Source organism: Passer montanus, unplaced genomic scaffold, assembly GCF_014805655.1.
Source record: "Passer montanus isolate IOZ18808 unplaced genomic scaffold, ASM1480565v1 scaffold126, whole genome shotgun sequence".
Classification (NCBI taxonomy): Eukaryota; Metazoa; Chordata; class Aves; order Passeriformes; family Passeridae; genus Passer; species Passer montanus.
This window is the reverse complement of record NW_024359388.1, coordinates 637,473-651,934: the sequence shown is the minus strand read 5'-3', so window position 1 is coordinate 651,934 and position 14,462 is coordinate 637,473. Positions and strand designations below refer to the sequence as shown.

General features: G+C 41.5%; 1 protein-coding gene across 1 annotated transcript in view; it reads right to left on the bottom strand.

The window, feature by feature from the left end:
• Positions 1-778: 778 nt before the first annotated feature.
• Positions 779-14,462, bottom strand: part of GMDS (GDP-mannose 4,6-dehydratase) — a 406,964-nt gene continuing 393,280 nt past the window's right edge. The window contains exons 10-11 of the mRNA XM_039698471.1: positions 1,732-1,800; positions 779-1,376 (exon numbers count right to left, since the gene is read on the bottom strand). Of these exons, the coding sequence (XP_039554405.1) occupies positions 1,314-1,376; positions 1,732-1,800 (132 nt within the window). The 3' untranslated portion in view covers positions 779-1,313. The remainder of the gene's footprint in view (positions 1,377-1,731; positions 1,801-14,462) is intronic.

Here is a 14,462-nt window from a genome sequence, read left to right as displayed (position 1 = left end):
GCAAATGCCGCCCTTGGAGACCGGGCACGGAGCACCCTCCCGGCTCCCCCTAGGCTGCTCTTGAGCTCCCTCCTGTCACCTGCATCACTTCCATCATGGGACCGCTCCCGGGCATAGCTACCCCGCTCCATCCCGCGATTGCCTCCTTTTAACATGGGGGTCTCCCTTACACGAAGTTAAAAAGCAGGCGATGCACTTCAAGAAAGTGTATCTCCTGTGTGTCCCGCTCCTGTGAATCTTGCTCTTTGCTCACTTCCAGGCATAAAGTTAAAATGATGGGAGTAATTGGTGGGTGGAAGATCCTAAACCAACGGGAAATGTATGGGCTTGACGACCTCTGAATAACCCAGGTACCTTGGCACAAAAAGCAAAAAAATATTTACTCACCTTGAAGTTTCTATTTTTTTTAAAGCTTTTTTATTTATTTTGTTTTTATTTCTTAAGTCATCTTTTAAAATGGTTCACGCTCCTGTCTGAGGTTTAATTATAGTAAGCAGGAAGAGGGTGGAAGGGGAATGGTTTGATTCTTGGGGGAGGAGGTCAAAACCAAAACACCCTAATCTCCCCAGATTGAGAAGGTGCTGGACAAAAAGGCTTTCTGTGACTCATGCACACTCTGAAATGAAGATCTGAAAAACATATACAAGCCCCAGCTTGACTGGTTTGAAAGCGATTCCAGCAATTAGGAATTAATTCAGCATGGTCAAAAGGCGATTTCACTGCAAATTATATCAAGTTATCCAAACTTTTACAGAGTTCAGGTGCTGGAAATGGGCTGCTGGGGTGGAGGTAAGGCTGCAGGAAAGAAAAACAAGGAGTGTTCAGGAAAGGCAGAAAGGGCAAGCTGTGGAACAAGGTCTGGAGGCATGGTGAGCCCATGTTTGCACCAAAGGTCTGCTGATGTGGTGAGGGGAGGAGTGGGGGGCAGGGAATCCTTTTTTTCTCAAATGGGATTAAGTACTAAAAATGTGCTGGAGATCCTAAAGAATAGAAAGATAAGTCTCAACTAAAAATGAAACCAATAGGTTTGGCTGATCAATTTTTCAGGTACAGTATGATCCTTCCCCAGCTAGTGGCAGAAGACAGATTTAGCCCAGGCAGAGCTGACCCTGGGATGATGTATGGGGCAAGAGGCACTGGGAGGATGTGGAGGGTGGAGGCGGGAATAAAACTGGTCTTTTAGACACAGGCAGGCCAACATTAAAACCATCACAGGGAGGGCCAGCTGCCCACCCTGGTGGCTCATGGCAGTGCTGGCCATGGGTTGCATCTGTGGCATGGGTCCTGGGGTGCCTGCCGGGCCCAGCCAGGGCTCAGGCGTTGGGATTGTTCCTCATGAGCTCCACGTCAGCGTCCACCATCTCCCTCACCAGCTCCTGCAGGAAGGAGAGAGACAGATGAGGCCCCAGTGCAGGGAAAAATGGGCAGCATGTCAGGAATGCCCCAGGGCATGACAAGCCCCCCATAGCAGAACCAGGAGAGTTTGGGGCTTTGTTGGGCCCTTCCCACAGCAGCCATGGCCCAGGCCCTGGTGTGTCAGTGCATTGACACACCTGCTTTCTTCAAAGCAAGGATCCATCCAATCCATGCAGAGGCACTGAAAATAGGGTTTCTCAGGGTGCCCAGGTCACCCCACACAGAGGTGTCCCCCCTCCTTTCCCCTCCCTGGGAATTATCTTTAGAGGACACGAAAACCCAGCAGGTACAAAGTATGCCAGAAAGGCCACTCACATCAAACGTGACTCTCGGCTTCCAGTTCAGCTTTTGCCTGGCTTTGGTGCAGTCCCCTTGCAGAAAATCCTGTGGAAAAGAAGACAGAGGCGCTGCAAGGACTGCCACCTTCCCAACTCCGATGGCCTCCCCATTGGTCCTGCTTCCCTGTGAGCTGAGCCCATGCTCATGCCATGCCAGGCCCACTACTGGACTCTTCCAAGGACAAATTATTTTTCTTGAAGATGCAATTTTAGTGGAAGCTCATATGCCTATTAAATCACCAGGAGGCAGCATCCTTTTACCAGGCTATTTCAGAAGGAAAGAGTTATTCTTTCTGTGTACACAGAGGGCTTGAACTCCAGCCTTACAGCCATATAATGGTGAACATTTTACAAGAAGTTATTGTACATATTAGTCATGCTAGTGAATGAACTGATTCAAATTATTTTCCCCCAATTTGTTTAAGAAATAAAAATCATAGAGCAAACATGACAACTAGTCTCTTTCAAATAAAAACATGATCACAGACAAATGATGCTGAAAGACTGTTATGGGTATGGATAATCGTATGCAACAGCAGTAAACACCCAGCTTTTGAATGTGTACAATTTTTTTCCTAGAGTATTTTGAGTATCCACATACAAATAAAAGACTAAATATCTCATAAATGAAAAGAATTTTCCTTGAAATAATTACAGAAACCAAGACTTTGGTCATGTTCACCTTACTGTTCAAGTATCCTTATAAGAGCTACCACACCAAAACAATTCCACAATCAGTCATCAAACATAATGTAAGAAAATGAAACAACGACAAAATCTCCTTTAACTGCATTTCTAATTGAATACAAAAAACTGACTGTATATTTCTTTAAAATTGGAAGACAGTGTTTAAACAATTAGCTTTTTCCAAATGTATGTGTTGATTGAATAAAATATATAATCTCTTCTCATAAGCTGTGCATCTTTGTAGCAATAAATACTAAAATTATATCTGTCTAGGTTTAAAGAAACCCCAAAAATCCCAGCTTGGTTACAGAACAACAAAGCTAAGGCTGAATTATCCTCTTTCATTTCACTATGGTGGCAACACAGCAGGCTTTTCAGAAAAATGGGAGGGCTGCTTTTTCTCTCCCTCTTCCACCCTCTGACCAGCGGTGGAGCTAAGGAGCATTTTGTGAATGTAGTTTTTTTTTTTTTTGAACTTGTAATGCTGCATGCTACATTTTTCAGATGCTCTCTGTTATCTTATGTGGTTCAGGTCATGTTAACTTCCAAAATCACCTCATCCGGTGCAGTAAAATGTAGGAAATTCTTCTTTATAATCATGCACAAGAAAGCTAGACAACTTGCTTCCAGGAGCAGAGGAAATCCACCAAAGGAAATATGGCACTGAAGTAGGGGATGTGGAACAAACACGTCTGCCGAGACTTATTCCAGGCAGCAGTTTTACTAGCTCAGTCTTTAGGCTAAAAAGCATTTCATCCTGCCTCCAGAAGAGAGTAAACAGATGGATCAGAACAAAATGATATGAAAATAAAAAAAATGCTATGATTTCCTTAAATTACACTAAATGATTTCCTACTGCAACCCTATAATGGGCTTTTTGAAACTGCAGCAGACATTTGAGGCCAAGTCATGCAAAACTGCATCAACTTGAGGGATCCCCTGGAGGGTCGTGTGAATATGGATTGCAAAATCTGGTTTGAAATGGAAAGACGCCCATTAGCCTTGATAAAATTTGGATCAGACTCTAATGTGCTCATGGAGGTACGTCTTTTATCTGGAGTTGAGTTTAATTTACATACGTGTGTATATATATGTGTCTGGAAACAAGGAAATCCTTCACAAAATAATAATTTCAGTATAAAAACAATTGCCTTTTATTCAGCCCTAATTCAAGCCATTAGCTAGAAGTGAAGTGTTTAAATATCACCTAGTTTTATGTCATAAAAGCTATATAATAAAACTTAGATTTTCATTTTTATAAATGCTGTGTAAGTGAAAATTTTACATCCACAATCTTTGTATCAAAAACATACTTTGAAACGAATCCTTATCTAAGACACTTGGCTTCCCATTTTAAAGAAAAAATTACTAGGAAGCACAAAATGACTTGCCATGGCTAGCTGTATGTGGCTGCATTCTGCTTTTGAACAGCTTGGGAGCAGTCTTTTAACTGTCTTGGACAAATGCTTTTTCTTAAAACAGATCATCTAAAAGAATACTTTACCTAATTCCAGCCCTTTATTAAAAAACATAAACAGTCATCTGCTGAGTAGGCCAAAGTAAGGTTTGGGGTAGGCTGCAAATCAGTATAAGAGAAATATTTGCAGTGGTGGATTATACACAGAGATCACACAAACAACTAGTATGTTGAAGCCATCTAGGTATAAAAACCCTCATATTTTTCCTTTAAAAATTCACAAGCTTTAACAATAATGTAGTAAATGTGTTAGGGTATAATCTGTGAGAAAAAAAAAAAAAGAAATAGGGGGAAATAATGGAAGATTTAATATATATGATAATACAAATTCTCCAGCTGACTTGAGTCAAAAGATTTTAAGTGGCTCTCCTGAAGAAGTTTGTGTCCTTTTGAGAAAGACGACTTTGATAATTTACTTGAAAACAGCATTACAGACAAAATATCTCCTAGGCACTTTTAAAAAGGTTCACTTACAGAAGTTATTGGGTACAGAGGCCAAATGAAACCACAATATTAATGCCATATTACACCTAAACTCAAGGTTTGATTGTATTCTTATTAGCCAAGGTTTCAACACTGAGTGGAAATGATGACTGGAACAAAGCTATTCCTGATTAAAGGATTGTATTGCAGTCATGTTTCCTGTATTTTTCTACAAGTAGCTCATAATATGAAAAACAATAAGGTAATTACAATAAAATGAATATTAAAAAAAAAAAAAGCTTCTCTTGGAACAAAATGATTGCTTGTTTATAGTGTTTAAGTCTTTCACTGAAACCAGAGACGCATCTGTCAGGCTTCCAAAAGAAAAAAAAAATCCACAAACAATCCCACCATCCAAAAAAATCCCTGTGGTATATTCATCATTAAAGTGTATTAAGTTTTCAATAGCAGGGCATCACTTTCTGGAACTACAACCGTATCAGAAAGAGAAGAAAGAAGAGATCAGATTCCACTGGAGAAAACCTGAATTTTTATTTTTTGGGGGGTGGGGAGGTAGTTTGGGAAAATGGGGGGTGGTTCTTGAAAAACATCTGCTCCTGGATACAAACTGCCCCATATCCCTGATCCTGATGGAAAAGGACCTGATGAAATGACACCACTTCGTGTTTTGTATTCCTGCAGGATTACTTTTTCTGTGCCATTGTATTTTACATACTGACAGGAAAACAAAGCCCTTTGACTCCCTGAAAACTCCTGAGGGTTTAGAGACTGAGCTTAGAGTCTATAACCCTAAAAACACTGACTAAGGCTTTCTGTTGTTTTTACAGCACTCAGATCATGAACATAAAGTCAAGCCTTTGCTTTTACTTATCCATTTTGTAAGGAACAACTCCTTATTTTCCACACAAGCAGTTAACATAAGTGCCTAGTAATGACAAGTTTTAATGGCACGCTAAGAGTCAGAAACAATATCCAGGTAAACATTTAAAGGGAAGGAAGATGGAAAGACAGCAGTCAAATTCCCTGTTGCCACTTAATATGAACAAGTAAATTTTCCTACGGCTTTATATGCAGCTCATTGTCATATGACTGCCTCTTAGAGAACAGAATAAGTTCCTATGATGTGAGTTTTTCTGTTTTACATTTTCTGCAATTGAGGCTGTGTAACTGTGTAGAAAATACCCCATTATTACTAAATTTGCTTTTGTGATTATTCAATTTTGTTGTACAAATGCACACACACAAATGCATACAGATAAGCAGCAAGAAATTTGTTATGCAATGTGGTAAGGCATTTTTAAATTTGGCTTTTAAACCATGAGACAAAAATGTAAAATATTTTAATGTAAATATCACATTTCCTAAGCTCTTGTTCTGAGTGTCATTGCGACTCCTATTTTGTCTTGAACAGTGATTGATCTGGTTTCACTGTGCATTGTATCACTGTCTCATTCAATTAACTTTAACTGAAAATTTAAAGCCTCAAGACAACGTAAGAAAAAGGAGATAGTGTGGCCTGAAAGAAGGCCAAGGCTTCCTTTATTACTACAGCTCGGATGATTCCCTTTCAAATGTGCCTTCACTGAAGCCAGCACCCAGTGCCAGTTTTTGCTTTCTCTTACACTAGAATAAAACTGAGATCAAATCCTCGGTAAAACACCTGTGATGGAATTGTGCCCAGCCCTGCTTGCTGAAGCACAGACAAGGCTTTACCTCTAAAAATAAACAAACTTGATCTAAGCACATAACACTGTAACTGCATCTGAAAAGCAGCCAGGGTTATGTTCACAATCAGCACCACTGCTTGGAAGATGATTTGTTACATCAGAGCTCCCATAAGCAAAGAGCACTGACCCAGCTTGGTGGAGGCTCTGGCTTCAGTGTTTAGTCTTGCATTTTTTTGCTCAAGATGTTTTTTCAAAAAGGATTTAAAGAACAGAGGGGCCAAAGTTTCCTGCAAACTCCATTAGTGTTCTATTTTCCTTATTTTCTTCTTAAAACCATCACCTTTTAGCTTTAACTTATCCCATTAAAAAAAAAAAAAACATACTTGACTAGACTGCAGTTTTGTGTTTTCATCATTATCATAGAATCCTAGAATGGTTTGAGTTGGAAGGCACCTTTAAGTTCATATAGTCCAAACTTTCTGCACTGAGCAGGGACATCTTCAACTAGATCAGTTACTCAGAGCGCCATCCAACCATCCTTGAAGGTTTCCAAGGATGGGGCATCTTCCACCTGTCTGGGCAATCTGCTCCAGATGCTTCAGTGTTTCACCACTCTCATAATAAAAAGTTTCTGCCTTATATTTTGTCTAAATCTACCCTCTTTAAGTTTAAAACTATTACCCTATTACCATTTGTTCTATCACAACAGGCTCCATTAAAAATTTATATCACATGTATATATTATTTCATAAGTTAAACTAAGATTTATCTTATGAAATAATCTCCCCCTTGTGTACTTCCTGAAACATTTTACATAGCATTTTTTAAAGAGGGTTCAAGTAGCAAATCTCTGTAGTAACACCAGCCCCACAGTACATATGTGCATCTGCTGTAGCTTATTGCTTGGAGAACAGCCTTGCTGAAGTGTTGCAAACATGTCAGGAGACTGCATGCATTGCTCACTAGGCAGTCCTTTCACCATCAACCTTATCCCCCATTCCCTAGTGTTCTGCCACACTTGCCACCAGGCCCAGGGACGTTGTGTTTTAACCCAGATGCAACATTGGAAAACAGTTATGGTGACTTCTTTTGAGCACTCTGTTAAGAAAAGTAGAAATATCTGACTAAACCAGAGCCGTAGGGCCTGTAAACATGGGCCTTATTGGTGCAAAATTTGATGCACGGCTCAGCCGAGCTTGCTTCTTTTGAGCACTCTGTTAAGAAAAGTAGAAATATCTGACTAAACCAGAGCTGTAGGGCCTGTAAACATGGGCGTATTGGTGCAAAATTCGATGCACGGCTCAGCCGAGCTTGGATCAAACCCCGGAAGGAGTCACAGTAATGAGCACTGTGTCTCCTGTGCGCTGCTCTGCGTGTTCTTCTGGAGATCCACGGGACAGAGAACACCAACTTGGCTTCTTTACAAAGGGCAGTATTTGTTATAATATCTATAGTAACAGGGATGAAAACTCTGTATAATAATAAAGTAAGAGACTCTTATCTCCATAGTAAATGTGAGTAGACTGAAGATAAAACATATTGAAGAGCGAAGCCCAAGCCTAACAAGGAGCACAATAAACATCTCCAGGAATTTAAGATGAGCCAAAATGTGTTGTCGCTCAGTTTTCATTTTTTCTTTCCACTGTTCTTAGAAAAGCAAAGTTGTGGAGCAGTTGGGGTACCAAGGGAATAGAAGAATGCCAGTGAATTTGGTTCCTGATCTAAATTTGTTTTAATGCAGCATGAACAGACTGCCTTCCACTCTTGGGTCAGCAGTCTTTTGCAGAAAGACAGTATTGTTCGCAAAGAACCACAGGAAAAGGCAAAAGCAACCAACAGGCTGAAACTCACATATAACTAAATGCCATTGAAAATAAGAGGCATAATGTTTTTTTTTTTCCCCCTAGCATGTTTTCCTATGCAAATCCCCTCCCTATTCAGAAAGTTTAATCTTTACTAAACCATGTTGAGGAGGAAGGGAAGGGGAAAGAATGACTTGAGGAAAGGACTGATTCTGCACGGCGCTGAGCCCCAGTACATCCGACGGATCTTGGCAGGCTGCGAGTGCTGGGCATCTTTAGGGTAAGGTTTTATCTCGGGACCCCCCTGTACTCCAGCAATAAGGCATCAACACAAACCCCACAGTCAACAAAACCTGAGCACAACCTTGGCTTTTCCGCCAGGAACCAGGGGCGTTAGAACAGCGGCTTTATCTTATCAGTTTGATAATCTTTAATTTGACCAGCTTCCAAAGGGTTAAGGCAAATGAACTCGGAACAGCAATAAACATTAGGGCGATAATAACAGTAATGGAGCTCCTCTCCCTCCTCCTCCTCCTCTTCCCCTCCCTCCCCTGCGCCTTTTCCACTTCGCTGCTGCCTATCAGCCCCAGCCGAAGCCGAAGCCAGACCTCTCTTTCAATGACAGGGGGTGATAAGAGACTCGAAGAAAACAGCAAGCTGTCTGGTCTGCTCAGGAAGTCGGGGACGGGTGGTATTGTCCATCAGCGGGGCCACGCGGCGGCCGGAGGCCGGGAACAATGCTCCGCTCTGGGGAAATGGGCTCACTCAGCGCCGGTCCTGGCAGCCCCACCGCCGGCACAGATAAAGCTCCGGGGCAGGAGGGGCCGGCCCCAGGTGCCTCCGGGCCCGAATCGCCGAGCCGGAGGCCGTGCCCCCTCACGGCCGCGGGGCCGCCGCGGGGAGGGGAGACCGCGGGCCCGGGGCGGGCTGCAGGCACAAGAGCCCCTCACAGGGCCGAGCGTTGCTCAGATCTGTCCATTTGCCAAGCGAAGCCTGAGAAAACATCTTGGCCAGAGCCGTCCCTCGAGCCAGATAAAATTCCTCCCGAATTACAGCCCGATATCCCCGAAGCCAGTGCTGAATTTCACTCGCTTTGGATCCGGAGCTGAGCTCACTCGTCAGGAGCCGTCCCGCACTGCTCTGTGCCGGGGCATCCCGCTGCAGGAGGGACCATGGCTGCTTTTCGGTGCCATGCAAGTGTTCCCCCTGCAGCAGGGAAAGCCCTGCTGCCGCAAACAGCGAAATTCCTGCAGCTGGCTGCAGGGAAGCGGGTGCTTCCCTCCCTCGCAGTTTGCCCTGAGGCCCAGTTCTGCATGCCTGGGAAGACCTGGAAAGTGTTCCCCAGCCTGGATGTAAGTGCAATTGTAACCTCAGCTCATGGCCCTGAAAGTGCCAAAAAGGCTTCCGAATAGCAAGATCATTTCTAGTTCACAGGAATCCTTATCCTAAATAAGCAGGGACTTCTGGAGGAGAGGAAGAAAATCAAACCCACTCTATTTGCCATATACAGACCATAATTATGATAGTTCAGGCATGAGGGCTGGACAGAATCCCAGAATCAGAGAAAGGTTTGGGTTGGAAGGGACAGTAAAGATCATCTAGTTCCAACTCCCTTGCCATGGGCAGGGACACCTTCCACTAGACATGGTTGCTCCAAGCCCCATCCAGCCTGGCCTTGAACACTTCAGGGATGGGGCATCCACAGCTTCTCTGGGCAACCTGTTCCAGTGCCTCACAACCCTCACAGTACAGAACTTCTTCCTAATGCCTAATTTGAACCCTCATAGGGTTTAGTTTAAAGTAATTCCCCCTTGTCCTCTCACTACGTGCTTTTATATAAAGTCCCTCTCCAGGCCTCTAGTAGGTTCCCCATAGATGCTGGAAGAATGCTCTCTTTCTGTTTTCTTTTTTCTAGGCTGAACAACCTCAAGACTTTTAGCCTGTATTCACAGGAGGTGTGCTCCAGCCCTCTGACCACCTTTGCAGTCCTCCTCTGGCCTTGCTCCATCAGAAAGAAACCCTTCCTTTCCAATATGTTGTACCAGGTTGTCCAAGCACACACATCACAGCTAAAATTTTTAGCATGTTTGCTAAAATGCAAACTAATAATTATCAAAGTAAGATTTTCCTAGTCTTGTAAAAAAATAGAAATGCTCTTTGCAAATGCTGATTACAGGTGGTACCACTCCCACTGGCATCCACTGCCCTGTATCCTGGCTGCTGATGTGTGAGCTAATAATTCCAAGTTTCTAACTAACCTGGGCATTAGGAGGTGTCTGAGTAACGTGGATTTTGCATGGCATGGGTGAGAAGCATTTTTGAATTTTACAGCAGAGATTTGGAGGAGGTTGTATAAGAGCATGTTTCTTCAGGCTCCCTAGTCAAATGTGTCACCTGCACATCACTGAAAAACAAGACCCTGTGAGAAATGAACCTCTTTCATACAGATGGAGATCAGCTGTAGTATGGAAAAAGAACAGGTTTCTTATCTTTTCATTGGTACCTTCAAGTCCTGCTTTTGCTCGCTCTTCAATGTGTTTTTCTCTTGGTTTACCTGTTCTCCACTCTGACAACTATTTTGGGGGATGGAGAATAAGATAATAATGTCCTCATCATACGTGGTTTTATTGTTGCATTATGTATACTTTGGTGAGGGCATGATACCTTTAAAATTTTTATGTGTAATTCTCACCTTTTTAAAAAAATCTTCTCGGATTAGTTTTCTTATCACTCCCTACTCTTCACATCTTCTGCAAAGACCAGGAAATCACTTTGTGAAGTTGTTTGACTTCAGCTGGGTTTTTGTGCAGGAATGAATGTCTTTTTCAGCTGTCTTTGCTGACTGACATGTCAAGGTGAATAGGAAAACTGATAACCCCAGCGATCCATGCTGCAATCCTACTTAATTTCTTCTCTTCTTCCACTAAAAGATACTTCATTTATAGCAACTTATATTGGAAATATAAACAAATTCAGTTATCTCTGGTCAAATACCAAATGATAAGTAACAAAACAGTAAACATTAGGACAGCTATCTTGTATTCTACTTACATTACTACTATCTATCTACTTTTGGAGCATTAAGCAGCGATTTAATAAATGCAGATCTATGAACTCAGACTATTACTTTTTCATAGAGTTATTATTTTTCTTTTACAGGATGCATTGTTTGTGGTGGTTTTGCTGCCCCATGGACATTCACATCTCTGAAAAAATAATGGAATTTGTTATGTTAACATCAAAATGATACTAAAATATTTTTTGAATGGCATGCTGTTATGTTTGCCTTAATTTAAAAAAAATAATTTATTCAAAATATACTTTTTCATCTAAAGAGCATGTAATTGAAACATCTAATTAAATCACCTGTAACAGCAGTTGCTGTGTTTGCCCTTTTTTCACCTCACCAATTGAAGTTGGGCGGGAGAGATGTCAGCCCCTTCCTTAACTTTTACAGTGTTATAGGAACCTCTGTCCTTCTGAAGTTGTGGTAAGACCTGGGGGAAGGGGACAGAGGGGAGGTGGATATTTCTCTCTTCCTGTCTTCCTCCCTGCCATGGATTAACTGGTACATAAGAATTAGCATGGAGGATGTTCAGTCATTTCTCATTGTTCGAAAAGAACTTGTAAAAGACTCCCTCCCTACAGTATGGGAGATGAAGAAGGGAGCTGCCATTTCTCTGGACAAAGTCACAATCTGCCTTTTACTGCTGGCTGTTTTTTTTAGAAGCAGCCTCCCTCTACACAGTCATAAACCCAATCTAATTTATGGGATGCATCACCTTATCCCCCACCCCTCACTGCATTCCAATTTCTCAGTAAAAACCCCATCTGATTTGAAAACCCTTTTCAAGACAAAATATCTGGGGAGAGTTTAAGCTGTGGAAAGCTTAAAGGGAGCTCAAGAACTGAGATCTTTTTACCCAAGAGGGGAAAAAAAATTGAAGTCCCCATATGGAGGGGACCAGAACATAATACTGTGGGCCTCCTGTCTGCAAAAATGAAGTTATCTTTGCATGAACACGGTTACAAGACAAGCAAGAGTCCACAAAAGGGTTAAAATAAAACAAGGTAGGATAATTTCTGATGCTGAGTATGTCCCAAATGTATTCTCCTGTGCACTTCATAGAGAAGGAAGTCCAAGCAATGGCCTTTCACATGACATCATAAAAGCCTAATTTATCACCAGCCACCAAACATCTAGAAAATCATAACATCCTTTCAGGAAAACCATGTGCAAGATAATCAGACTTGCTTTGATGAAAGATTTAGTACTTTAGTCCAAGTAGGACACTACAAAGAAGAACACTTTGCAGGTAGTAGCACACAACAATGCACGTCACATTTAATGCTTCAAACTCACACTTTATTCATTAAAAAGCTTATGCATTTCCTGTCCATAAACAAACATCTTTTTTCTCTGCATGTGTGTTCAACCAAATCTGTTAAGATAGAACACTGGTCACTGGTTAACTCCAGACAAGGTAGACAGCTGAAAATCTCTTTTACAGATGAAACACATGCTATTGCTGCAAATAAAGGCACTGTGCTCCCCATTCCCTCATCTCACAGTCCCTTGCAAGTGTGTTATGGATGTGGGCTGAGTATTGCCGCAGCTTGTCATAGCTTTGGAAAGGATAAAGTCCTTCCAGCATACTCAGCATCACAGCTACGCTGAACCGAGGGGTGCACTCCCCCTAACAAATTCCAAAACATTCTGCCAAAGACCTTGTCTCTCTGTCCAAGGCTCTCACTGTTCTGCCTCATCAGTTTTTGGTGACTTGTGTAACCTGACTGTCTTGATGGAAAAGTACTGCACAGCAAGCAGTATATTGCCGTAAAATCAATTGGTTTCACCTTTGCAAATGAAATCGAACAAGTCTGCTGTTTGTGTTGATTAGGCAGACAAAACAGAGCACAAAGCAATTAATTAAAAAAGCATGAATGGCTACAAATACCAGCTGCATGGTGTTCAAGATTTCTTTTTGACTGTAATGGAAGTTTGTTGGTGTGTATTTAAAGATGCACAGATTCCAATTGCCATGCAGTTCACTGATCCTGCTGTTTAATAATCTGACCCTTAGGCTCCTGCTGGTCAGTGGCCACAGGTTCTTCTGGTCTGACTGGAAAAATAACCGGATTTTCCACACCATCCTTGGTAGTTTGTTGTTGCATATTCTCTGATCTTCATTAATAAAAATAACTTCCTATTACATTTCCTGCACAGGAAAGCTTGGGAAAAAAAAAAGGTTTTTCCTATGACATCTTTCACTTTCAGAGCAGACGTTAAACTCACCACACAATCTTCCAATAAATCAATAAAATGAAAAAAACTATCTTATTTTCTTTTTAAAGATTAGTATTTTGTTTTCTTCTATCCTTCCATTACCCTGGTATTTAATTTCTCTCACTTTGTTTTTTCTTGTTTAAATCTTTCCCATGTTTTGGTGGTTATTTTCCTGTAAAATCCCATTTACCTCTTTTTATTGTAAGACATATTTCTTTCCTAATTTGATGTGTCTCCCAGTCTTTCTCTTTCATTCAAGCTTGTCCCATTTCTCTTTGGAGCATCAATCTCCTGCTCACAAACTTCATCGTAAACCTGGCCTTACTTTCCTATCTCTCCTTCATTGTCAAAACAAGTTCCCTCATGCTGAGATTTTGTTCTCTTCTCCTCATTTCTACCAGTGTTCTTTTCACTTGAACATTTTTTCAAATTATTTTCTCTCTGTACCATCATAGATTTGTTCCTTTTTCTTTTCCAGTGGTACTCCATCACACACCTGCTTTCTCTTCCCTCAGGATTTTGTGTGGAATATTGCAGAGTTCTGGGAGACAATTCATATTACCAGTAACACAGCAGAGATTTGCTGACAAGGCTGAAACTATGTTGAAATAAGTTTTAAAGAAGCAATAAGATATCCTAAAGCTCACAGTGCCAGTGTAAGTAGGGGTAAAAAGCAGATTCATTGACTGCTATTACTATTCACAGTGGCTGCCTAATAAAATTCCACAGATTTGGCAGTGCATTAGCCATATACACTTTAAAAGCATGGCTAATATGCTTTCCTTCTTTCCAAAACATCACCAAATGTGTATACCACTTCTTGAAATCTGTCCTCTCAATGACCTTCTTCTCTTAAATACTTTCAATTAAAGAAGAAAGGAATTTTGGATCTGTTACCAAAAACTTCTTCATTACTTCACCCTGCAGCGGTCAAACATGAAAAACTTAATTACAGAAGGAAAACAGGAAAACATTTTCTACTGGTCCTGCCCTACTTACCAAACGTCCTCTAGTTCCACAATTAAAAAGCAAGCAAACTGTTCAGGCATACACAGCAGCAGGCATGGGATCAGAATACTCCAATGTTTTCACCTGTATAATGTTTAAAATGTGAGATGCCTCATCAATCACTTGACTCCTTTACAAGGAAAGTGTCTCTTGAGACCACTCACACAGGAATCATTTCTTGCCAAGTTTCAATGTGAAAGACAGAGCTGTTCCTCAGACAAGCAATCCTGTTTTTCATTCATGTTTTGGCAGGGCAGAGATGCCAGGTAAGGGTCCCATTATGCATTGCACAAACACAGAAATGGCAGCCCTTTCTCCGAATATTTATCAAAGTCA